General features: G+C 39.0%; 3 protein-coding genes, 1 non-coding gene and 1 pseudogene across 6 annotated transcripts; 3 read left to right on the top strand and 2 right to left on the bottom strand.

Moving 5' to 3' along the window:
- The first annotated feature begins 167 nt into the window (after positions 1-167).
- TRNAR-CCG lies at positions 168-240 on the top strand. The gene has a single exon. It is a non-coding gene; the product is annotated as a tRNA-Arg (tRNA).
- Positions 241-493: 253 nt separating this feature from the next.
- Positions 494-3415, bottom strand: LOC103952077 (L-ascorbate oxidase). Its single transcript, XM_009363602.3, has 6 exons — positions 3335-3415; positions 2775-3072; positions 2583-2675; positions 2065-2277; positions 1786-1974; positions 494-1685 (listed from the first exon to the last, which is right to left on the bottom strand). Exons 2-6 carry the CDS (start codon positions 3057-3059, stop codon positions 723-725), a joined length of 1743 nt encoding a protein of 580 aa, XP_009361877.2. The 5' UTR covers positions 3060-3072; positions 3335-3415; the 3' UTR covers positions 494-722.
- An 8981-nt stretch (positions 3416-12396) lies between these two features.
- LOC125470523 lies at positions 12397-19026 on the top strand. The gene is given in 12 exon segments (XM_048569697.1): positions 12397-12698; positions 13547-13926; positions 13929-16375; positions 16452-16532; positions 17044-17124; positions 17126-17197; positions 17350-17513; positions 17671-17818; positions 17918-17945; positions 17948-18039; positions 18369-18456; positions 18581-19026. Coding segments are annotated over 11 exon segments (3621 nt in total). The 5' UTR covers positions 12397-12698; positions 13547-13700; the 3' UTR covers positions 18775-19026.
- Positions 19027-19074: 48 nt separating this feature from the next.
- On the bottom strand, positions 19075-21089 carry LOC108866078 (annotated as a pseudogene).
- Positions 21090-23097: 2008 nt separating this feature from the next.
- LOC125470513 (nuclear transcription factor Y subunit C-2-like) lies at positions 23098-25290 on the top strand. 3 transcript variants are annotated; one of them, XM_048569659.1, is made up of 4 exons: positions 23103-23254; positions 23813-23872; positions 23969-24074; positions 24212-25290. In XM_048569659.1, exon 4 carries the CDS (start codon positions 24265-24267, stop codon positions 25069-25071), a length of 807 nt encoding a protein of 268 aa, XP_048425616.1. In that variant the 5' UTR covers positions 23103-23254; positions 23813-23872; positions 23969-24074; positions 24212-24264; the 3' UTR covers positions 25072-25290. The 3 variants fall into 3 exon arrangements, with proteins under 3 accessions (XP_048425615.1, XP_048425616.1, XP_048425617.1); XM_048569660.1 differs by lacking the exon at positions 23969-24074; XM_048569658.1 differs by lacking the exons at positions 23813-23872; positions 23969-24074 and having other exon boundaries at positions 23098-23254.
- The last annotated feature ends 1173 nt before the right edge of the window (positions 25291-26463 follow it).

The following is a 26463-nucleotide window of genomic DNA, read 5'->3' as shown; positions in this document are numbered from 1 at the left end:
GATTTTCGGTCGGAACGGATCGAATATGTTTCTAAATATAATACAAAAAGTTTTGGAAATGAATTCAATTCTAATTTTGGAATCTCAAAATTATGAGAGTTACATGACCTCATCAATACCAAGTTTAAAAGTACGTCATCTAAAAGTTTGATAAAGTTCTCATCCACGATCGCGTGGCCTAATGGATAAGGCGCTCGCCTCCGGAGCGGGAGATTGTGGGTTCGAGTCCCATCGCGATCGTTCTTCGTTTTAATCAATTTTATTTTGCTGAGTGCAATTTCTTATTCTTCATGTTGAACTTAAATGGGGGCAGAATTGGAAAATCAGTTTTCTTCACTCTATTCTCATTAGCAATGCTACAATTACAAATTTTTAATTACAGTGATTTCATGATTTTTCAGTCTCACCATGAGTCTATGAATTTTTTTGAACATTTATCCTCCGACCATAAATGAATTTTTTTTCTTAAAAAAAAAAAAAAAACAACAACAGGTGGCAAATCACGATTGTCTAATAAATGAATTAAATGTTACTAACAATTTTTTTTTTATATACAAGCAATAGCAGGGGAGAGAACGATTAGAACACAAGACTTCCGGCGGAGGGTTAGTGATGCTCTCAACCACGATTTTTCAAGGTTTAATTGAATTTCTTTAAAATTGAATATGATTAATACATGAAAAAATGATTTGCTCGTATCCTTAGAAAATAATCACTAATTTCTATGGTGTATGGAAACCTTTGGTTTCTCCACAGCCCATAACAGAAGAGGGCAGCTTTCCCACCTTCTCCACCCCTTCTTCAAACACCACCCCCATTCCCATATAGAAATGTGACTCTATATGGCAATGAAATGCCCAAACACCTGGATTATCAGCTCTAAATCTCAATGCAGTCCAACCGTAAGGATGTACCGGCACTGTGTTCTTCATAATCGGATTCACAAGATTGTACTTCCCCACATCCTTCTTGATGTCAAACTTGCCTGTCCCGTATCCCAGCACCCAAAAATCATGTCCATGGAGATGCCATGGATGCGTCTCGCTGTTGTTCATTGTCATAGTGTTTGCATTCTGCAATATAACATCCACCGTGCTGTTGAACCACAACCGGTATATCCCATTGCTTGAAGTAGCATTTACATTCTTAGCAACGCTGTAAATGTCGTAGTTCTCGAAGTCGTAGTTTTCCGGAGGAGGGTTTTGGTCGAAAACGCGGTTTAGGTTTACATTTTCTTTTAGGGCTACCAAGTAAGGTGTGTGGGGAAGAGAGAAAGATACGTTGTTTAAGGACCATCTGTAGACTCCATCTATCTTGTTTTGTGTGTTGAGAAGCACAATCACTTTGTCTGAAGTGAGAGGAGGAGTGTGAGTGAAATTTTTGTGGGCTTTGAGCGAAAGACTTTGTGCTAATCTTTGTGCAGTTTCGTTCCATAGGGGTCCTGCAGTCGGAAGAGTTGGAGGAGATTTCTTGGGGTAGTTTGAATAGTAATTGAGGATTGCTAGGGCGGTTGGGGTTGCAGGTTTCCGACTAACAACGTTTGTAGTCATCCAGTAGTTTCTTGATGGGTTTTGGTTTGCCTTTACCAGGACAGAATAGGTCTCGCCGGAGTAAATGTATAGGTTTTGGGTCTCAAATGGCTCCACATAATGCCCATCGGCTTCAACAACAGTCATATTGTGACCCTGCATAGCATTTAATTTTGTCACTAATAAATACAAGCCTTGAAATTTTTTAACATAATTGGAACTATTAGAGACTTGGTGAGTATTGAGTTATATTTACCTCAATTTGAAAACTTAGAGCTGATAGAGAGGTCAAGCTACCAATCCTTAATCGATATGTTTTTCCGGGGATTACTGTCAGAATATAGGGAGAACAGTCGGGATTTGTCGCATTACAGACCCCGACTTCTAGGCTAGGAGTCTCTAGTAGAGAGCAGTTGAATCTCCCTCTTCCATTAATCAGAAGTGACTGCAAAGTTAATGGAATGTACATTACCAACAGTGTAAATTTAGTATATATGTACTTATGTAATTTTGATCAATGAAAATAGGCATTTACCTGAGGCTCCCCAACCCAAACAAAAGGTATGGAGGACAAGCCAATAGCTTGTTCATAAGTGCTTCTGTGGTACCAGTCATTAAGGATAATGCTTCTGTCATAATCATAGGCAAAGGGCTCAGAAACTCCGTTAGGAACCGATACAATAATCGATCCATATAACCCGGCTTCTCTTTGAATTCCATAATGTGCATGGTATAGATATGATCCAGCCTGCAATTTAAGCCATTAAAACTTGTAAGATGGATTAAAACATTGTTTATAATCATAAGCATATATAAAATCACTCGCCGAGGCTGATCCTTTGATTCATTTTCACCGAAAATTTTGCAGATACGCAAAAAAAAGGTAATGTTGTCTTTTCACAATATATATCTAGCATGTCACATCAAATTGTCAATTTGGCACCATAGAATGATCACTGATCCAAATTGACAGTATGACAACATAACATGTCAGATATATATATTATCGAGGACAATTCCATGCAAATTATTGGTTCAAGCTCCAAATCTTACCCTATCCACAACAAATTTGTATAGGAAGGTATCTCCAGGCAAAATAGGGCATTGAGTCACACCTTCTGCTCCATCACTCCAAGGTGTTCCAATCTACAATATTAACATAACAAGAAAACAAAACTCAACATCTAAAAAGTTTATATTCAAACGCCGACTTGAAAATGAACATCACGATATGAAACGACGTACCTGTCGAATTCCATGCCAGTGGATCGCTACATTCTCTGTTAACAAGCTGTTCTTAAGCTCAACTACAACTGTGTCACCTTGCTGAGCCAATATTTTTGGTCCTGGGGTTCCCCCATTGATGGTTATGACCAGCTTCTTAAAGCAATCTGGAGATTTGTACTCATACTTCACCTCCCATCTGTAATGCCGGATTCGAGCTTCGACCTTCGAGACAGCTACCGAAAATATCAAATGACATAAAACCAACAGCTTCACCAAAGTTCTGCATTCTAAAATCCCAACCATGTTTCTGCTGAAGCTGTACAAACAACATTAGGCCTGGCATATATATATATATAAACTATGTATCCAAATCCAAACCTCAGTCAAATAGAACGGCTCGTAGAATATTTAAAACCAAGTTGAGCTTTCCAGCTTATAATTTGTCAAAAGGATGCATGTGGAGCACATGGTTTCTTCGTAGAATAAAGTGTAAACAACGTATATATTAAGCCTCTAAAATTACTTTTTCACACCATAATATATAGTTCCTCTTACATAATACATTAAAGTAAATGAACCTTGGAAATTGAGGGCGGATTTACTAAATGAAATATAATGCATGGATCGAAGTACTATCACCGAAGCATCAATGCACCAAACCACACAAGGTTAACAAAGATTTTCTTCTTTATTATATATATGCAAAAGCTTGTTTGGTACACGTTTCCATCAACGAGAGCAAATTGGACCGGTCTCGTTTTAAACTTTATCACCTACCTAACACCATGCTGAACCAGGCTTTGTGTACTGTCAGATGAGGGCCAATCTCAATGTAGCAAAAATGATATTTGGAAAAAGAAGAAACACGGAAAAAGGAAAGCAACTGGAATCGACATAAAATCGCGTTACAAGCTCAGTTGAAAACTAAACTTCATTTGATTACCTAATTAGACAGATCAGTGTGACTTTCTGTCACGGAAAAATTATATTATTATCTAAACACCACCAACCACCTCCCCCCCAACCCAAAAGCAAAAACCCACCCCACCCCAGTCTAACACTCAGATTTTGGCTGTCAGTATTTTATAAATATTATTACAACGGTAAGACAGTAATATCCGGTTCCAGATGACAACGAGGTCTCACTAGTATAATTTTTTTGTTTAACTGCTTCATTCAAACGGTTGAATTTGAGTACAATTACCAATGACATACTTTGGATATGATAGAGTTCATCATTGATTTCAGGTACTTGTGGGTATTTTTTTCCTTTATTCTTTTTCTACATCGAAAGCGTTTGAACCTGAAATACAGTAAGTTGAATAGATTGAAAATTAAAGCTTTATTTAACATGGGAATCATCCACTAAGAAAGTGCGACAAATAGCAAATTAGAGGGGGAAACAACAAATATCTTAAGTTGCCAAGAGGCCCAAAAGAAAAACCTAGGCTTAAGTAACCAAGGTCAACTTATGCTCAATATGTTCTCATACAAAGGAGTCCAACAACGGGAGGAGGGACTCAACTCAAGGGACCTTAAATATCAAGACTAAAAGAAGCCCAAATACATACTGGAGAGAGATTCTTGAATACAACTACTATTGTAAGAGATTCACGTTTAGGGAAGCCACTAATTGTAGAGGCCACAACATCTGGAAATTCTTAACCAAGAGTTTCTTATACTTCAAAAGTCTGTTGGAGGTAACTATTGAAGAATTCTAGAGAATTCAAAGCTAGATCTTTTATAGAATTTTGTGGATTGTCACCTTTTTAATTACCAATGTATGAATAAGCATTATTATTTTAAGTTTTCATTATTGAGATGGTGATTGTGTAACATTTGCATAAGTGATAAAGTATCTTAAGCTTCTTTTTCCTTACCAATTGTTTTAGGTTAAACTGTCAATTTGCCCCTGAAGTATCATTTAACTTTCGATTTCCCTCTGAACTTTTAAATTGGAAAATTAAGGACTTAAACTAATTTTTTTGGCCGATTTCCCCTACCATTAGTTTTTCATAGATTTCATCCAAATTAACGTTAATTCTTATCACGTGCACACCACGTGACTCTTCTTTCTGGACAAAAGCGTCACTTCGCTAGATCTTCAAACACAAAAACTACATAATCACACATATTTGCATAGGTTTATATTTTAGAAATCTAAGGTTTTCAATTATTTTAATGAATGAAGCAACCGAACTACCCTCACATGTTGTGCACATGCTTCCATTTAATAGAAATTTGGATGGAATGAATGAAAATTTAACAACCGGGAGCAAATCAACCAAAAAAATTATTTTAAGTCCTTCATTTTCCAATTAAAAAGTTCAGGGGGAAATCGTATGTTAAGTGATAGTTCAGGGGGCAATCGACAGTTTACTCATTGTTTTAAGTTGAATGCTTACATTCTAATAATTTTTAGTCCTTCTCATTGCTGGTGCTAAATTTAAGGGCTTAGCATATGCTTCATTTTGCTTGCCAAGGATCACGAGTGTCAAACATATATGGATATGCTAGGGAGATCAAAATTTTAAACTGAATGACGTGCCACCAATAAAAAAACAAAACGTTATTAGTCGACATTTCAGTAATAATTTAATTTAATCATCTACAACCACATCATTCAGTTTACAATTTTAATTTAAGAGAAGCCTTATTGTCAAGCTTTTTTCAAAAAAATTTCTTCTAATTATGCCTTTATTTTATTAAATAACAATTTAATCAAGAGATGTCAAACTACCAAATAAGTTATTAAAATTCGCCATTTTCTCCACATCTTTTTTCTCAGCAAGAACTCCCCTAAACTATTCAACGCATGCATAGCATATGTGCCATTGTTTACTCGAATTGTCACCATCAAACCTCCATAACCATTCAATTCACAAAAATAATTGGGAAGCCGTCTGTTGTTTTCTTCCAATTTTTTTTTTATTTTTTATGGGATTCTCTTATTATTATTTGCATTGTCTTAGAATTATGTCATTTGAACACCGTCACATTATTTTTGGCTCATTAAAATGACATAATTCTAAGAAACCGACCAAACTGACCATGTTCTTCAAAATTCAAATTATCAAATTGCAATGGAGGCAACCGTCCATTGCCAAATTTGAAGCTTCCTTTGTCATATAATTCTTGCAATGTTTAAAAATAAAGAAAATTATGGAGGCATGTGGAACTAAAAAAATATTGTAAAGGAGACCGACCATGGTTTATGAATGATATCTTATGAATCATTTATTTCTATGAGACTTGACCATCAAATTGGCACAGAGCGTGTGATCTAAGAAATTGCAAATTTAATGTCACGTGTAGCATCGCGTGATTTGACACACTCCAACCTAAATCGAGGCATGATGGCCGTCACATGATGATGATGTAGTCATGTGCAAAATGCGGAAGTGACAGTGATACAAAGATGTGAGAAATCAAAAACCAATTAACTAATGCACACAAGACAAGTAAATAAGTGTGGGAAGAAGTGTTAGAGTGTAGATACACATAGTCAGAGCGTAGGTGCCAAGGTGCAGTCTAGTAAACTAAATACTAATTATACAGGGTATGAAAGAAAACCCTACATTGATGGATGTCTATCAGAACCGCCGTAGAGTCCTCGTGAGCCACCAACACGCACTTCTATCTAGAACCTGGAGGAGCGCAAAACAGAAAACGTGAGTGGGCAAAAACAAAGTTTTTCAAAACCATTTCTCTTTCCAAAAGTAATAATCCCTCACCGTAAAACCTGTATAGTTTCCCAGAAAATAAAAATACATACGTATATAAAAATCATGCTCGAGAGTAGTGAAAATCAAATATATGCCATGTTAAGTATCCTAGTATAGAAATAAGTAGCCAAGTGAAATAAATCAATGTAAAATGATGTGTCAGCCGGAGTCACCTAACATGACCTGTACGGCTGAACCTATAGCTCATCAGATATGCTTGCACACGAGTCAGAACCACCTATTGTGGTTTGTACGATAGGGCTGGGTGCAAATAAGTACGCTCAAGTGCTACGATCATGTGAAGGTTGTGCGAATAATCGTGGGTCACCTATGAGTCGAAACGACCTAATGTGGTTTGTACGACAGGGTTGTGCACCAAACTTGGATCCACGGTGAGCGTGTTGTGCAGGAGGTGAACATCACGTGAAGGACTGTGCCCTGGCCACGGGCGGGAGCACTAGCACCGAGGTGCAGGATAATGAGCTCTAATGCATCTACGTATAACCACAAACAATGCATCCACTATCATCAATATATACTCACCTGAAGCTTACCTGGGCATCCGCAGCATCAAGCAACAATATGCATATCTATACTAATGCATACTCTAAAGCATAATGCAATTGACATGGTATTTAAAACGTAATTTCATTTAAAATAAATTTCTGGGAAAACGCAAAGCATATATACGTATATATAGAAAACAAAAAGCCCACTCACTGGTACGTAACTGGATCGTAACCCCCGAGTCTCGCCTGACTGCACTCATCCTCTGGAAACGTCTCACCTATATGTGAAATCACTATTTTAACATTAATTTTAAGTACATAACTAAAACCGTGTAATAACTTCTCATACGTTGCTCAATTGGGGTGTTTAAATATACCATCGTGGCCTACTCAACACCACGAGCATCCCCATATTTTTAGAATAATTTTCCAATATCCCACGCGCCCTCATGCGTCGGCCATGCGCAGGCACCTGCCTGGCACACGGACGGAATTTTAAATGCCACTAGGGAATATTCCTCTAAATAATAGAATATTTCGTTAACTTTACCTGACACCGTTACTCCGTCAAAATTGACGGAATATTCCTCTTCCTTCTCCGGTGGTTCGCCGGATTCCGACACCAATCGCCGCTGCGTTGCCAGAAACTGGAAAATTTTCAAATTTAAATATCTCCCTCAAATCTTAACCAAACTTCACAAACTCTACATGGATTTGAAGCCCTAAACGAGTAGAACATGTTATTACCACTTTGGAGTCCTAAAACCGACGGGAACTAGTCAGAAAATCCTTCAATATTCCGGTCAAAACTGCAACTTGAGGAACTGACCTATCCCGACGTCCAAAACCTTCCAAAACTTCTCTATGATCTATATGAAGTTGTTTTAAGACTCCCTTGAGCCCTGAAACTCCGTGAAACGTCCACGATCACGATGGAGTAGCAGAGCACCTCGCCGGAGCTCGCGAGTTCCCAGGTTTCCGAGGTTCTTTCACAAAACTAAGGGTATGATTAAGTTCCTGACCTTGCAAGGAACTCAAAAGTGACGTCCACTAATTCGATATGTGCAAGATGAAGATGGTTGGGTGTGTGTGTGTGTGTATGGACTGTACGAACGAAAGAAAAATCAAGAGAAAGGATGAGGCTATGTACGTGTGTGTGAGAGTGTGCGTGTGGTCCGGATTGGGCATAGATAAAAGGGATCTTAAGCCCTAATTGGGCTGCATGTTTAGGGCTAACAATTGACCCCAAACAAACCTAAAATTATAATTGGACCCAAGAATGTAGGAGGTATGGTGATTGGTCCATTTCCTTAGCCCAATTACACAATCGTTTATTCGTAACATTTTCGTTACGAACCCAACTCGGCCCTAAATCACATCAACACTCTCGTGACATTGAGTATGATTTAATTACGCCAACGGGAAAATAATTTAAAACCATATACGTACATTCACGTCACTACGACTCGAGGGTATAATCGTCATTTTCACACATTCGAGGATAAAATATATATTAATTTGGGACGGGTCGTCACATGAGTTACTTGTGAATTAGCAAAAATATTTCTTCGAAAAATAAGCAAACAATTTCTTAACTTTTGGAGGAGAGACATAGACTTGAAATTTGATAAAAGTCAGAATTTATAAATTGACATGCATCAATTCTTTTGTTTGGATTCATAAACATAAAAATTTAGAATTTCTGCATGGAAAAAAACTTCGAATTTAGGAGCTTCAATTCCCAAGTTTAAATTTCATGTAAATATGTGTCATTTCCAAATTTCTATGAGTGAGAGTTTAAAATTAACAAATTTCGTATTCAAAATCTATTGTTCTTTTAAGTTAATCAAACAGGAAAATTCATAAATTCTAAAAAATAAAATTCCGTCATTTCAATTTCCATCATTTTAAAATTCTTTAGTAATCTTATATTTCCTCATCCAAACAGAGTGTAAAGTATTGGTTTCCAATTTGTTATTGATGAGAGCTGAATTGAAGACCTTTCGCTGGAGAAAATCTTACTAAAATGTAATACTTGTGAAAAATTGAAAGTTGACTAAAATATTTCAAATTAAATGTGGATTCATGTGCAAGAGTTTGTAATTCAGTTGGTTAAAAATATAAGTTCTTCAATCTGAGATCCTAAGTTCAATTCTTCATTCCCCGTTATTTGACACACCCTGACCCATAATGTCCACTAGGACTCCGAATCAAGCTGTGCTGGCAAACACTTGGAAGGTGACGAAGCCATAAAGTGTAGTGATGTGGAAAATGTGAATAAATTTAAACCTAAAAGTGCCTAAATATAAGAATGCGCTGTGAGCGGGAATGAACCCATTTCACACGTGATTACAGAGCATAAGTAGAGCATAGTAAGCTAAGATAATGATTATACCATCATAGGTAGCCATCTATACTAGGATATGCCAAAAATCCTCGTCGATACGGAAGCTCGGCTACTAAAACCTGGAATGGGGAAAACAGAAGGGTGAATGGGCAAAACAAAGCTTTAGAAAACACATTTCTCTTTTCTGAAAGTAATAACTCCTCACTGTAAAACCCGTATAGTTTCTAGAAAATAATACTACATAAGTACGAAAACGAATGCATGAGTGCAGTGAAAATAGAAGCATGTCATGCCACAATATCTAAGCAATAATAAGCATAAGCCAGGTGTAAAATTAGTCTAACTAGTATGCCAGTTGGAGTCACCTAATGTGACCTATACAACTGGATCTATTGCTCATCAGTCTATGCTAGCACATGAGTCGGAGTCACCTAGCGTGACCTGTACAACAAGCTGGGTGTGAATATGTACGCTCTAGTGCTACGATCACGTGATGGCTAGCGATAAATCGCGGGTCACCTACAAGTTGGAACTGCCTAATGCAGTCTGTACAACATGCTAGCACCTACTTAGATCCAAGGCGAGCGTGCGGTGTGGGAGGTGAACATACACATGAAGGTTGTGCCCTGGCCTAAGGCGGGAGCACTAACACCGAGGTGCAGCAATGATGAACTCTAAATGAATATATGCATGCTTATATAATGCAACCATTTCAATCATATAATAACTCACCTGAACTTACCTGCGCCTCTATAGGATCATTTGATATAATCACAAATCTCATCATAATGCAATATTTAAATATATCACATTTAAATCATGGCATGCTATGCATAATCAATTTAAAACATTTTTGGAAACCGTAAGATATATATATATATATATATATACATATATATATATATATATATATATATGAATATGAAAACAAATGCCCACTCATTGATCATGTTTCCAAGTCAAACCCGTCTCGTAGCATCGAGAATCCTTGCGATGCATTTCACCTAGAAACAAAACTATTTAGGTAAATACGTAATGTACTAATATATAAACGCATTTTTGTACAAAGTACGGCTAATAAAGAAACTATTTTAAAATAGTCAAATTTCGGAAAACGGAGGGCGGATTCCGATCCGGCACATCGAGGACCCTAAGGAGAGACATTGAGTTCCTCCTAGCGCCGCCGCACACACCACCACAAGTGGTTGCACAGGCAACCACGCGCCATCACCACGATTTTTGCAGATTTTTCCCTCGACCTTCAGAGCTTATTACGAGCTTAATTCTCAACCAATTTCGATGATCAAAAGCCAACTAGAAACTAGAAATGTGGGGAACATGTTTGTACCAATTTGAAGTCAAATAGTGGATAGAGTTGGCTGGGGAAATGGTCTGAAAGTGGCCAAATGGTCACGGCCAGATTTTCCATAAATCTAGAAATTTTTTCCCAACTTTCAGAGCTAATTTCTATCTCGATTCTTAACCAAACTTGATGATTCAAAAACCATTTTGAAGTTAGAAATGTAGAGAGAAGATTCATACCCTTAGGAGGCCCAACAGAGATCGGAGTTGATCGGAAAAATGGCTGGAATGTGGCCAAACAACCATGGATTGGAAATTTCCAGAATGAGCAGTGACCATCCTTCCTTCTTTTTTTTTCGAGCTCCTTGGCTGGAAATGGTCAGAATTCACTGGAGAATAGTGATGCATAGTGATGGTATTGTGCAGCGCGGGGAAGTAGTTTTCAAGGTGCTTTTCTCGTATTTCTAGGTCTAATGGCTCACAAGGATTACAATGGGATGATGGTGGGGGTGTTGCCTTGCTGTGGTTGTAGGTGTAGAGGTGTGGGTGTGTGTGTCTCGGCAAAAGAGGAAGAGAAGGAGTAAAGGTGAGTGAGAGTAAAAGAAGAAGAAAATAGAGAGAGTGAAAGAGAGATCAAGGGACAAAAAAGAACCTCCCAGAAAAATGGGGAATCTTGCCACGTGTCAGCACAAGTGTGGTCCAAAAATGTAGAAATATCTCCAATGCAAAAATTACCCAAAATGCCTTTATCGTTCCGAGTTCCGTAAAATCTTCGTTTTAGCTCCAAATTCAATTTCGATTGCGCTCATGTGTTAGTATCGTTGAGTACTACACAAATACGCTAAAAGAATACTTCGTATGTCTCACTATACGCTAGTAAACGAAAGTCAATGCTTTCGCCTCTAGAGACATTTTCGTAAATTCACATCTTTAAAATTTACAAAATGTAAAATTAGGGACCGGTTGTCACACTATTTGCTTGTATAGAAAGAAAAAAAACTTGAATCGATGTGGATGTTCATTTGGTCATTAACCAGTTTGTCACAACAAAACATCGGTCTTTGTTGCACTAAAATTCGAATTATCATTCCACAATACATAAAGAAAGAAAAAGAATCCCTAATTTCAGTGGTGATCCATCTCAAAAATTATTGGGAGGTCAGAAAGAAAATAATGTGCATTATGTGTAAAAAATGTTGTACTGAAACAACATGTAAATTTTTCAATGTGCCATTTTGTCAGACAATTGGTGGACTTTACTCATATGCCGAGCCATGCAGAGCGCACAAAGATGTTGTTAAGTGCTGCTGAGTCTCACTTAGACATTTTATCGAAAACCTTATGTGCACAAAGTAGATTACTACTCGTACAATTAAAGGGTCATCGGAGACGCCCCTCAACAATTTCCCAACTGTCATGAAATCAACTGATCACGTGAACTCCCTTATGGATCCGCCACAACACGATCTCTTTTGCACCAAAATTCGAAAATCATGTGTCAAATAGAGAAAAAAACGAATCGCTAATTCCTTCACACAAAAAGTAGAGCTCACAACATCCACGGGGATTCTCTTAAGCTACCCTTAACGCTCTCCTTAACCTCGCCTACTACCAAGTCAAGTCAACCATCCCTTCTCCATCATGGCATTCTCGTGAAATCTCAACCCAATAGGGTGAATCCGGGAACATCAACATTGTCTTTATCCATTTGACTTGGCATGAAAGCAAATAAAAACAATAAATAATAACAAAATCATGATTTTAACAAAAGACAGAGAAATCAAATCCTTCAGACCCCTTTTGAGTTATGTGCAGTTATTAAATTGCAGGGAGGTTGCCAAAAATAAAAAAAATCCAAAATTTTGAATAGAAAGAGCAACAAAGTGAAGGTTTTTATTTCTTAATTTTTATTTTTCATATTTTGAAACTGTGGTTGGTCTTTGAGCTGCTGTCACAAAGACTCCTCCTTTATCTCTGATTCAGTAACGGTGGGGGGACCTAAAAGATTCAAAGTTTGGAGCTTTCTGGGTACAAAAGCATTGTTCTTGCAATCAAACAGGTACTTGGTGGGTTTAATTTCATATTATTGCTTTGAATTTGACCTAGTTCTTTGCCTTTTTTTGGGTTTTTTCTGATCGTAGTTTGGTTTTCTGGGTTTTTTTCTTCGGATTTTGATCTGTGAGGTGCTTCATGTTGTTTATGTATGTATGTATTCTACTGGAACTGTGGAGTGAGCTATTAAGGTCATGCTTTATTTGGTTTATGACTGTTAATTGGTGAAGGAATTTTTTTATTAACCCATAAAAGGGGGAAAGTTTCATAAAGTAGTTGGATTTCTTAATTATTTGTTCTGTTTGTAATGGTTTATGATTATTGATAGGTATTTCCGTATGCGGCGATACATAATCAAGCTTAAAACTCAACAATCATATTCTGTTCTTTGTCTTCGTTTTTCGTTAATTGTAGCTTGCAGAAGTAGTTCTTTAGTTTTGGCTTTTCACATTGACTGAAGAAATAAGTCATAAAATAGAGAAAATACGGTGCCCGATGATTGGAGATGGTTGTAGCTGAATCCTACACGCATACAAGGTGGGTGTTCTATCGGGTTTGAAGAAGTTAGTTGGCTAAGGTGGTTAGAATTTTAGGCGTGGATGTGTTTAGGCTTGACCTAAAGGATTTAACACTCATTTTCATTAGGGTGGGAAGAAGGACTTCTTATAGGATGATATAAAATGCGGAGACGCAACTTTTCTCATATTTTCATTACTTATTGAAATTAAGCAAAGGAAGATCCATGATATACATATTTTACCAAATGAAGCATTTCTCTTTCAATAATACTGAAGCTTCTGGATTTTTATGGACAATAGAAACCAGGCACTTATTGAAGCTTGTTTTCTGTTTCAGTTTTTCTCCCTGAAAAAATCAGCGTATCGGCATCTCATAGGAGTTGATTCATTGCCTGAGGTTTTGACAGTATTTTGGTGTTGAGGTAGGGAAGAAATTCAAACAATGGTATGACTGAACAATTAAGAACGCAGCACAGTTCCAATACAATTCCATGGAACCTGGGAGGGATGATTACCAACCTGTATCCCAGTCATACATGCCGGACCCTCTGGGCAGCATGCATACTGATATGAGATCTAATGACCTTATACCAGAAGTTAAACCTGCACATAATTACTCCATACAGACCGGAGAGGAGTTTGCTCTTCAATTTATGCTTGATCGGGTGAACCCCAGAATTCCTGTACATCCAAATGCTGTTGGCGATCCAAATTATGTTGAACTGAAGGAATTTTAGGAATCAGTCATACAGGCTCTGAGTGTGGTTCAGATGCTTCAATGCTTCCTAATGCTGAAAGGGGTCCAAAACAGTTTGAACGAAAGAGCTCAGCTTTACATGATGATAGAAATAACTATGCATCTGTTCAATCAGTACCACGAGCTTTATCAGGCTATGAAAATAGTCATATGCGTGGATATGCCTCTTATGCAGCCTCTGATAGCTCATCAATGAAAATGAAAGTTCTCTGTAGCTTTGGTGGTAAAATCTTACCCCGACCAAGCGATGGGAGGCTCAGGTATGTTGGAGGTGAAACACGCATTATCCGTGTTAGAAAGGACATTTCCTGGCAGGAGCTTATACATAAAGCTTTATCAATTTATAACCAAGTGCATGTAATTAAATATCAGCTTCCTGGAGAGGAACTTGATGCCTTAGTTTCTGTATCTTGTGATGAGGATCTGCAGAATATGATGGAAGAATGGAATGAAGTAGAAGATAAAGAAGGACCACAAAAGCTTAGGATGTTTTTGTTCTCCATGAGTGATTTGGAGGAAGCTCAGTTTGGTCTGCACAGTGCGGATGGTGATTCTGAGGTTCAGTATGTAGTTGCTGTCAATGGAATGGACCTCGGGTCAAGAAAAAATTCGACTCTACATGGTTTGACGAGCACTTTAGCAAATAATTTAGATGAGCTCAATGGACAACATATTGAGAAGGAGACTAGTAGGGTTGCAAAAAACTCAGTAGGGGTAGGCACTTTGAATTCAACTGCCAATATTGTTTCATTGAGAACTGTTCAATCTTCTGAGCGAATCCTACCTAACTCTTCAAATGCCTATGAAGCTTATCCTCCTTTTCAGCATACGGACGTGATGCATTATGAACAAAATATGCAGTACCCATTGCACAATGGCCATGCCCTTTCAAGTCACTCCCCGTTTGGAGGAACTGTTTCAGTGTCTCATCATGGGATTTTAAATCCACAAGGAGGTTCAATTGAAGGCCAGCCATCCAGTGGCTCAAGAGAACAGAACTTCGAGATGCCAGTAAAGCAGGTGAAACCCAAATATGATGGTTTACTGCAGCAAGAGATTGACCCTGAAAAACTCCGTCCCTCAGAAGTAGAGGACTCTGTTCCTTTACAGCCATATGATGGAAGTTTGATGAACTATCATGCTGTCAAAGAAACATCAAAAGATGAAAGAAAGTACCAGGAACCTGAAAAGGTTGCTTCGTCAATTGATCCAGGGAACCCAATTCTAGTGCATAAATCTAGTGAAGTTGAGGATAGTTTCACAGCTAGCAATGCATTTGCTCCTGCTTATGCTGACCATTTGTCCAATGGAATTGATTCGGGCTACCACGAGCTACCTGTGCTTCCTAAGAGAGTCTACTACTCAGAAAGAATTCCCAGGGAGCAGGCAGAGTTGCTGAATCGATCAACAAAGTCTGACGATTCTCATGGTCCTCCATTTCCTGTTACTCTTTCACGTTCTGATATCACCCAGCAGGATCCAGTCATGGAAGGAGTTAACAAATTACAGGAACATGGCAACCTTGCTCCTCCGACTGAACAATCTACCCCAACAACATTTATCGATGCTCAAACTGTTGATGATGGACTCATCCAACTTCAAAAGTACAAAGAATTTGCTGATTCCGTTTCTCAGATGAATGCAAAGCTTTTTCAAGATGTAGATGGTGAAGCAAAGCAGGCATTGCCAAACCATATGGTTGATAAAGTTGCAGAGTCTGGATCTGAGTTTCCAGATGAAAGTCGGCTACCTTCTGGAAAGCAACATGAGGTATCTGCATCTAATCATTCAGAGGTTAATCAGAAAGAGGACACCAGCAAGTATCCAAGGGCTGTTGATACTATGGGACATGCAGAGCTCACTTCTTTGACAGGGAAGTTGTCTAAAGATGCTTCTCAAGAAACAGCTTCAGTTGGTGTTTCTACCCCAGTGCAGGGAGACATCATTATTGATATTGAAGAACGATTTCCCAGAGATTTCCTGTCAGATATATTCTCCAAGGCAATACTTTCTGAAGATTCCCCTGATATTGGTTTGTTGCATAAGGATGGAACTGGTTTGAGCTTAAATATGGAAAATCATGAACCGAGACGCTGGTCATATTTCCAGAAGTTGGCACAAGAAGGGTTAGATAAAAAAGATGTTTCTCTTATGGACCAGGATCTTGGTTTTTCGCCTGTGATTGGAAATGAGGATGGTAGATCTTATCATGCGACACCGTTAACAGCAGATGGAGCTGGTCCTCAGCCTAAATTTGTGGAAGACACGCTCACAGAGTTGCCTGGAATGGCTAAAGCTAATGCAACAGCTCTGCACTCTAATTATGGTGATTCCCAAGTGAAGGACACTGGAAGTATGCAATTTGAGGGAATGATGGAAAACATAAGAGCGCAGGAGTTGGAGTATGAGGTAGTCTTTTGATCAGGTCTCATTTTTCTTAACAAATTGCTCCTTTGCTAACAATGTTTCATTTACTTTGATATAGGATGGGAAGTCTGCAAGCAGAAAAGCTGGTTTACCTCCTTTAGATCCTTCTCTGGGAGATTTTGATATCAGTACCTTGCAGGTGTGATGCTTACATGTTCAATAACTTGATACAAATGATTTCTCATAATAACTTGCTTAGGTAAACAAATACCAATTAATTGATTGATTATAGCGAAAGAGATGCAAACAATAAATTTGGCTTCATTCGAGTGTACCTTGTAGTAGGAAAAGCGTTTTTTTAGTGTATTTAGAGCTTGGCTTTGGATTCGAATCTGGATAATATTTGTGTGTGAGTCCATGCATGTATTGGTGCATGATCACACACACACAAAGAGTCATCCCTAACTTTTAATGTGTAATGTTTTATCCGGGAAATTTTGAAAACTTTGAATGGTCTTTGGTTGTTTTATTGTTGTTAGAGCAGTTAGTTCCCCAGTTACTTGGTTATTTGTTCTTGTATACTTCTAAACAGACTTGCTATTAAATGCAAAGGACCTGTTATTTTTGGCTTTGGTTAACCTACTTTGTCCGATAGTAAAGACTTTGTGTTTTACTTCTGTTTGATTCTTTCTTCTTCATGGACATGATAGTTAATAAAGAATGAAGATCTCGAACAGCTGAAGGAACTGGGTTCTGGTACCTTTGGGACTGTATACCATGGAAAATGGAGAGGGCAGTGATGTTGCCATTAAGAGGCTAAATAAGAGCTGCTTCACCGGGAGATCATCAGAGCAAGAGAGATTGGTAGTCATTCCTTCCCACCTCTAAATTTTGTAATGAAACTCACATTTATTGAAGCAAGTGGAAGAAATATGATCGCCTATTTTTGTTGCTTCTGTGACACGTTAATATTTTACTGTTCAAGGCCTTAATGATATTTCTTACTCCATTGTCAGACTATAGAGTTCTGGCGGGAAGCTGACATTCTTTCAAAGCTTCACCATCCAAATGTTGTGGCATTTTATGGTGTGGTGCAAGATGGACCAGGGGGAACACTTGCTACTGTTACGGAATACATGGTTGATGGTTCTCTTAGGCATGTCTTACTTCGAAAAGACAGGTAATAGTTCATTGTATACTGTTCTTTATGGTTCTAGTTTGTTTCTTGCTCTCAGATAATCATAGCTATACTTTCATCCGTCTGTTTCAAGTTCACTATTTCTGAATGGAAGCAATTGTTTCTTTTTCACCTTCTTTCTTTGAATCTTCAAATGCAGGTATCTCGATCGCCGCAAGCGACTAATAATTGCCATGGATGCAGCTTTTGGAATGGAATATTTACACTCAAAGAATATTGTGCATTTTGACTTGAAGTGTGACAACTTACTTGTGAACCTGAAAGATCCTGCACGGCCAATTTGCAAGGTAATTATTATGAAATTACTGTACTGATTTAGGAAAATGATTATTTTTCTCTCTTTGCAACTTACATTGAATATTCTACTAATACGTATGGCTTCCTAGGTCGGTGATTTTGGGCTTTCAAAAATTAAGCGAATACCCTGGTTTCTGGTGGCGTACGGGGAACATTACCATGGATGGCCCCAGAGTTGCTGAATGGTAGCAGCACGAAGGTCTCCGAAAAGGTAAGATTTTTTTTTAAATTTTATTTATTTTATATCTTTTACAATGGAGATGGAAGTAGAGAGATAACAACTGATAAAGTGTGTACCAATTAATCGCAGTTAGACATAGGGAAGTCTAACACGATTGAAGTTTCATACTGGATCTCTTTCTGTTTAATAACTAAAGAAAACTAAAATTGTCCGATTAGTGAAGTTATTCTTATGATTTCGTTTTGTTTCTTGTTGTTGAATACCTTTTTCTTTTCATGGGGTCTGAATAATGTCGGATGACCTGGTACACTTGCGTACTTCGTTCCTTCCCATGTCTGACTCTTGGTTAAATGTCGTAGGTTGATGTTTTCTCCTTTGGCATTGTCTTGTGGGAGATTCTTACTGGCGAGGAGCCATATGCCAACATGCACTATGGAGCAATCATAGGTAATTGTTTTACTCTGTTCCTTTCGTTGAGCTTGTGCTGGCATGTCAATATAGTTACACTGCTTATGACTGATGTTTGCCTCCGGATTTAATTTTTTTCGAATTTTACTTTGAATACCTGCAGGAGGTATTGTAAATAACACGTTGAGACCCACCATTCCAATTCATTGTGATCCCGAATGGAAAACGCTTATGGAGCAGTGTTGGGCCCCTAATCCTGCAGCCAGGCCATCTTTCACAGAAATCACCAGATGCTTACGAGTAATGACTACAGCGGCTAGCCAACCTAAAGCACAGGGTCACAAAGCTCCTAAATGATAATTTGAACACTCGAATTGTGTCGTTTTTGCATGATTTGGACGCAATATCTTATTCGTTAAATCGTTAACACATAAGATAGTGTGTATGATATCCTGATCGGAGCATAGATCCGTGGTTTCCACTATTTCCGGAATGGAACTGGCTCCGAGCAGTTTCTTTTGTTTTACTGTATTCCACGAAATTCACGAAATTGTAGCGGATTGTTTGAGCTTTCCGAAAGAGAATGCACAGTTTGGTTTTTGCTGTTCATGCATCCATGCATTTATTTTCTACCAATTTGGCTATAAAACGCAGCCAGGTAAGGTAACATCAGTAAGAAAATGTTTAGGAATCAAAATCTAGCATCGTGTTCCTGATCACAAGTTATTACTTTCGAATATGAAATGAAATGACTATGCCAATGGCTTAACTGAATCGACCAGCTGCAACCACGATGATATGACAGCGGAGGTGAAGTAGGAGTCTAGGAGGAAGACACGCTGTGCGCTTGCCATGCCGATGCCAGCATTATCGGCCTGCCTTTCCACCCGAGGAGGAGACAACCCTTCTCACTAGCCAAAGTGTAGCCATCACAGCCATAAACAGATAGCATCATCCTTGCTTGACTTGTACACTTCAACCCCATCACTTGAAACCCGGCTCGCCCTAATTGCCTTCTCCACTGGTTTGCCCTCTCATGCCTCTCAATCCTATTTAATCCCTCAAAAGCAACAATGTTTCTGATTTCATCCGCGAAGTGCTGCCTCTCGATCTTCATCCTCTGAGGGCTGTTTCGCGGGAGGCTAGCCTCGAGTGAGTCGAAAATTGCTGAGTAAAAGTGAAGAGACTCGAGGAATCTCCCGAGGAAAAATGGCCCGTTGTGATTTGCATCTTGTTCTACCAATGTAAGCACAGATGGACCTAATTTCTTCAGAGCTTGAAGAATTGCCTTCAGAGAGCCTCTACTCTCTTTGACATACTTATGCAAGTGCATGATGCTATTGACAAATAATGCTTCCCCTTCTCTCAAGTCTAGGTTCTCTCTAGTTAGGAGTGATGGTTTCACCGGCTCCGATATCAAATTAAATTCTGTTGGTATCCCTAGCGAGCTAGCCTCCTCCGCCAGAGCTCTCATGCCAGCTTCAAGCTCAAACAGATTGTGATCTTCAACAAGTCCGGTGATTCGCAGCTTCTTAGGCGGACCTTCGGGTCTCGATGCTAGGGTTCTGATCAAAGAAGGCCACTGAAGAGTGTGCTCCATTCCCAAATCAATGATGTGCAAGTCTTCCTTCCCTTGCGCTGCTTGGCATATAGCTTCATTGGCAACCATGAAACCGAAAGCGATGTAAGGAGTTGTTTGGTTAAGGAGTTGAAAAGCTCCAACTTGTCGTCCCTAGAGGTCACTGAAACATCCATCATATCGTTGTTGAATGTGCCATTTATGTTGACATTTTGAAGAAGCGAAAGCCTTGATTTCAATCCCATTGCAAAGCAGTATGAAACTCTTTGCAAGGAGTCGCCCCAAGGGCTCACAGATGCCCAAATTTTGGCAAGCAATGAGTCAGCAAGCTTGGTGTCCCTGCAGCCAACAGCCTCGGCGCAAGCGAGCAGCATGTGCACCAAGTTAAGCCCTTGGTCCACACCATGGCTCGCCTCCTCATCCCCAGGCATCATCTCAGTTTTTGCAACCCGAAAATCCTCCGCCAAGCCACTCATATCCACATGATCATCTTCTTCCTCCATCATCATCAGAACATCTCCATACAGATCATCCGCCATTGAAAATGTCTCAATCCCATCTTGATCATAGTACTCAATACTACTACTACTTTGTTGTTTCTCCATGGACTGAATGTCATAATCATCAATGCAATGATCCATGTTGATGAAGCTATCGACGAAGTCGTCAACCTCTGAAGGAGGCAAGCATGGAGTGCTAGTGGTGTGAGAGGATGAAGAAAACTCAATCTCATTTAGCATTTCATCCCACTCTCCACCTCCACCTCCTCCTTGTTCTTGCTCAACTCGCGCCGGACAAAACCTCCGAATGGCGAGATCATGGTTGAGGTTCTCATGCAAGGGGAAGGAGAGCCAAGCATTGAAATCTTCCATTGCTAGGTTTTGGAGGAGTTTGCAGGGAGAGAATAGCAAGAGGAGGATAAATGCTTTTAGGAACTTAGGTGGTTCTGGTTCCCCTACTCACATGGTGTACAATGTTTGGTTCCTTTATTAACTACTATGCTGATTTAGAATATTCCCTTTGTTTTGAGGCGATGGGCAATCATCTCTAATACAAAATAATTGAACTATTCCAGGGAGATTAATGCTTAGTTTTTAATTCAATTTTGAAGCTTAATATTTTTATTCTTAACATATATAGAAGGTGAAAAATAATTACCTTTTGTAAGTAGAGGGAGGTTTTTGTTTCATTAGCAAGTTTATTGGCAACTAGTTCTTGAAGGGGGGATAAGCTTGGACATTTAAGACACTAATGAAAACTGAGCGCTAGTCATACGTATGGGCGATGTTTGATTGTAAATCACTTTAGAAACCGCGTTTAATCAACGATTAGAAATCATTCACGCACGCATGAGCGACTGACCTTAGCATAACTCTAATAAATTTCAGCGTCCCAGGTAAAACAAACAAGCATTATGCTTAGTAGTTATGCATCATATTTGGATTCCCCCACCCTTCCTCGGAGGGAACATGATAAGGTGGGAAACAGCAAGTTTTTCTTGTTCTTAGATGTAGAAAGGTTTGGAGGAATGAATGAATTGTGGCAAAATTTGCATACAAGTAGCCGGACGGCCTTAAAAGACAAACGGATTGGGACTTTTGAGTCGGTAACATCAACAAATAGTGCGGGGCCCACAAGTGTTTATTGGGTGTCATTTGTTGTTTGTCACTAGTCCCTCTGGCCTCGGTCGGCAAAACAAGCAATGAGACACAGGAGGGGTGGCCTCACAGCTCACACAGAGTCTCTGTTTTGCTTGCAATTTCAACCGGTTTGGTTTTGGAGTAATTTGGCAATGTCAACCCTAATTAAGCAGCTCATATTGTATTGTCGGTTGCTTTATTGACAAGGACTTGTTGAAGTAAGAGTTTTTATATAATGTATTTGTCGTCTGTGTTGAGAAAATTAATTTTATATCGAGAAAAGAATGAATTTTATGCGCTTGTAAAGAACTGAGCTGTTCTTTATTGTGCCAATTGGTTTTAAGGTAAAACTTAAACTTTCTTTCGTATCAAAGCAGGTCATCTTACATGTAAAGTTCAACGGCTTCACATGCTTCATGTCATCTAATTTGTATTGTCACGTGTTATGGTTGAAAATTCATACGTGAAAATAAAGAAGAAAAAGAGGGAACTTCGGAGTAGAAGAAAATGGATAACTTGGAAGGGGATCGGGACCATCCTGATATTATGTGGATTCAGAGAACTTATATGATACGAGTATACGAAATGTTATCATAGCGATGTACATGTGTTATACAAGTCACTCTTGTGTGCCCACTTTACCTAAGCATGTGGACTTTTATGAAGAAGTGAGAGCTTTCATTTAGGTAGCTTTTGCAGTTGTGGGCTTATGGATCAATTGGCCCTCCCAAACTCACCTCTCGCCCTCCCTCAACCATGCCGGCCACAACCCTAACTAGATATCGACGTAAAGCTTGAGAGATTTCGTACAGTTGATCCAAAATTTTAAAATAAGATAAAAAATAACATCCCTTGAACGCCATTGCGTGATCAGCCACACAATGGCGAAGTAGGGCTGGTGTTCATAGACCAAATGATGCATTGTCCGTCCCCATCATTTTCCTCAACTACTCTAAGCTAAGTATAGAGTGTAGCCATAAATTGCTTCAAATCATGTATTTTAAGCTTGTGACGCCCAATATAGAACCTACTTTTGTCACTTGCAGCTGCATTCGACCCTTTTATAGGATGAGAGTACACAAGTAGGTTCGATAGTTTCTATTAACACGTGATCTGACAGTTATACACCGAATTTCTCTATGTTCACATTGTCTAGTGTCAATCGGTAATAAATGATGGACCATGTAAGCAGTCACATGACCTCATGAAATTGCTCCACGGCCTGTCCTGCATGCTTACCTGGAAAAAAAATGTTATTACCGAAATACCCCTTACCCGATATAAACCATGTAAGCAGTCATTTTATTCATACGTCACAGTCGCATACGCGACCATTCCTGTCCACTGTAGCTCCAGTGAACACTCGAAACGTGGCAGTTCTGAACATAAGTCCTCGATAGTCAGAACTTAGTGTTCGAAACGTGTCAACATATCCATGCTTCCTCCCAGAACTCTCTCTCTCTCTCTTTCTCTCCCATAACGCTCTCTCTCTCTCTGTAAAACATTTCAAACTTCCTCTGTCCCTCCCTTTTAGCCCTCTCACTCGCTCACTAGATTTTTCTCTCTCTCTCTCTCATAGGGTTTCTGCCAAGAAGAAGATTCAGCTAAGCTTTGCTGGGTAATTTTCAATTTTACTTTTTTCTTTGGGTGTTCTGAGGAAATTGTCTGCTGGCTTGTTATTTTGTTTGCATCCTCTGTTTGGGTGCTGGGAAAGTTTAGGCAAGAAAAATGGAAAATTTTCCATCTTTATGTGTTTGTGTTGTTCTGGATCGTGTTGTAATTAGTGGGTTCACTTAATTAAGCACCCAGTGGGAAAAAAGGACTAGAGTTTTAGTTTTTTTAGCAACCAAATAGTGCATTAGGAGCTTGAGTGTGGATAATATGAAATTAAAACTTCCCTAATCCCTCTTAACTGTTTGTTTATACAATTTTAACTTGTTAGTTAATAGTAATGTATTGTTTAAGCTTTACTTGTTAGAAACTTGAAGGCGTGCAGTTAGCAAGTGTCTGTTTATTTTGCATGACTGATTTTTAGATTCTTCTGTGATTGATTTTGTTTTAGTATTCTTGTTTTCTTTCAAGGGTTTGTGTATATATTGTTTGTGATTATGTAAATATAAGCATGTATGTGTCATAAATTATCATAGAATTATTTGGCAAGAATGATTTCCTGCAGAAACGAGACACGTTGTTTAGTGAAGGAACTGTAGAATCAACAGAGCGGATTCGATAAGAAGTGAGAAATGAAAAAAATTTAGGCTCTCAAATTACTAGCTTTTGCCCAGGCAGGGTAGTAAGCATGTTATTTAAGTGGATAGATGAATGGAAACAGAACTCACGTTTAGTTATTGGAGAGGCGTAAACGGAGATTATTGAATGTCTGAGTTTCCCTTCATCAAATCGAAAAGTCCCCCCACCCCAACAAAAAGGATTTGGAGGTGATTGAAACAATTTGGTTATGGTGAAAAGAAGAGTTCTTTTGACATTTTCTATTTTCCGATGCTTTTTTGTTCTTGTCTCGCAAGGGTCCTATGTTTTCTTATGTCCTTTTATTCATTTTGTTATTTTTATCCAGCATTATGATTAGGGAATAGCAAGGACAAGAAGGACACTTTCCCGTAGTTAACCATGGATCACTCGGAACAAACACTACAGCAACAGCAGCAGCCTGTGGATGGTGCCGTAGCAAGTTCTGGCCAAATGGCATCATATGCTCCTTCGTCCTGTCAAACTGCTCCCATAGTGGCTTCTGGAACTCTTGCTGTGGCCGTCACTTCCCCATCGCAGGCCCCCACCACTTTCCCTGATCCGTCACATCAGCTTGTCTACCAGAAAATAGAGCACTTTCACCACCACCAACAGGTGCAGCTTCAAGAGTTCTGGTCCGACCAAATGCAAGACATTGAGAAAGCATCCGACTTCAAGAATCACAGCCTTCCACTTGCTAGAATTAAGAAAATAATGAAAGCTGATGAGGATGTTCGAATGATATCTGCCGAGGCTCCAGTTGTGTTTGCAAAGGCATGTGAAATATTCATATTGGAGCTGACTTTGCGCTCGTGGATTCAGACAGAGGAGAACAAAAGGAGGACATTACAAAAGAATGATATCGCAGCTGCTATTTCAAGGACTGACGTCTTTGATTTTTTGGTTGATATTATCCCAAGAGATGAGTTGAAGGAAGAGGGGCTCGGAGTGACCAAGGCTACCCTCCCGGTGGTGGGTTCCCCAGCAGATGTTCCGTACTATTATGTTCCACCGCAGCATCCAGTGGGAGCTCCTGGGATGATTATGGGGAAGCCAGTTGATCAACCAGCACTGTATGCTGCTCAACAGCTTAGACCACCTGTGGCCTTCATGCCGTTGGTTCAGTCTCGACCTCAACAGCCACAGCAACAGCAACAAGAAGCGCAACAGCAGCAGGCAGACACTTAATGATTCTGGGCAAGCTACTGTCAAATCTGTTCCCGGGCATAGCATCTTATCGTTAGAGATGAGTTTTAGGTTGGATTAGTTGCCGAATATGACACTACACCATAGTGGATTGTGCAGTGAACTAATGTTAGGTTGTATTGCGTATTTGCTTGTATTGCTACTGATGTGATGTTTGACGTTGTCGTGTGTTATTATCTCGGCCTGTTCCTTTTTGCTTTTTTTCGGGCTTGTTCTCGTTGTTCTTTGGCACCTACGGTAGAGATTGGAGTTACTTGTTTCTTATCTGGCCTAGTTTGTTTCAAAAGAGATCAAGAGAGCTTTGGAAGTTTAAAAATTGACTCACTTTTAGAGCATCCAACGTATCAAATGTCCTCTGGAACAACTTCCTATTGAATCTCCTTCACTAAACAGTAATTGTCTTTAATGAACGGTAACTGTCTTTAATGAACGGTAACTATCTTTAATGAACAGTAACAGCCTTTTGCATCTTCAATCCTAATTGAATAGCCATGACAATAGGCAATAAAATATTAGTATTTTTTATTTTATAAAATAATACAAAATAATTTTATTTGTAATTTCGGATAAGATTTTTAATCGTTCTCGTTGCGTCACGTGTCATTATCCGAAAAGATAATTTTTGGTGATAGATTTCGATAAGATTTTTATCTAATGTCGTCGTGCCACTGTTGGATAATGGCCAAATGTTTCCTTGTTTTGTGGCTTGTTTTGTGGCTTAAATTGCTCCATGTTTTGTGGCTTTTTCAAAGCCATGTTTTGTGGCTTTTTCAAAGCCATGTTTTGTGGGAGAAGGCTTGAATTAAGAAAAGCATAAAAAGAGAGCATTTGGCAAAACAAGGATACGGATGAGAGAAGGAAAGCATCCAAAAGAGATGGTGTGAGCATTTGGCTCTACCATGGGCATGGGTGAGAGAAATCAAGAGAGTTAGAGTGAAAGATCTCTTGTGAAAGAACTCTTGGGGTAGAGTGAGGCTTTTGGGAAAATTCTGTGAGTGGGTGTACAAGGGATATGGGATTGGGTTATGTCGATTTAACTCATGTGTAACTTGTACTGTTTTTCTCATAGTGAAGAGCAATATCTCTCTGAGGACGTAGGCAGGTTTTTGCCGAACCTCGTAAATTTCTCGGTGTCTTTATTTCTTGTATTTTATTTTGTTCAACTGTGTGTGATTTTGGTGAGGTTGTAATCTGAATCTCGGTTCCGCACTAACGAACGGGCCAAGGCACAACAATTGGTATCAGAGCATCGTTGGGGGCTTTGGTTCGTTGGAGGTCCAGATTTGTTGTTCACCATGGAATTTTCAGTTGAGCAGTTTAAAGGGAGAGGCGGCTTTGCTCTTGGTAAAGGAGAGTAATGGAAGCCTGAAGAAA

This window comes from the organism of the source record quoted next, unplaced genomic scaffold (genome assembly GCF_019419815.1).
Source record: "Pyrus x bretschneideri cultivar Hongxiangsu unplaced genomic scaffold, Pyrus_bretschneideri_v1 Contig50, whole genome shotgun sequence".
In the NCBI taxonomy this organism is placed as follows: domain Eukaryota; kingdom Viridiplantae; phylum Streptophyta; class Magnoliopsida; order Rosales; family Rosaceae; genus Pyrus; species Pyrus x bretschneideri.
The sequence above is the reverse complement of the archived record's forward strand: the minus strand, read 5'-3'. Positions and strand labels throughout refer to the sequence as shown.

Excerpts from the sequence above, each read along its gene's own strand:
- LOC103952077 (XM_009363602.3), bottom strand. The coding sequence starts at position 3,059 with ATGGTTGGGATTTTAGAATGCAGAACTTTGGTGAAGCTGTTGGTTTTA. Across the intron at positions 2,278-2,582 it reads ACAAATTTGTTGTGGATAGG|GCTGGATCATATCTATACCA; the intron begins GTAAGATTTGGA and ends CTTAAATTGCAG. Across the intron at positions 1,975-2,064 it reads TTTGGGTTGGGGAGCCTCAG|TCACTTCTGATTAATGGAAG; the intron begins GTAAATGCCTAT and ends TTAACTTTGCAG.
- LOC125470513 (XM_048569658.1), top strand. The coding sequence starts at position 24,265 with ATGGATCACTCGGAACAAACACTACAGCAACAGCAGCAGCCTGTGGAT.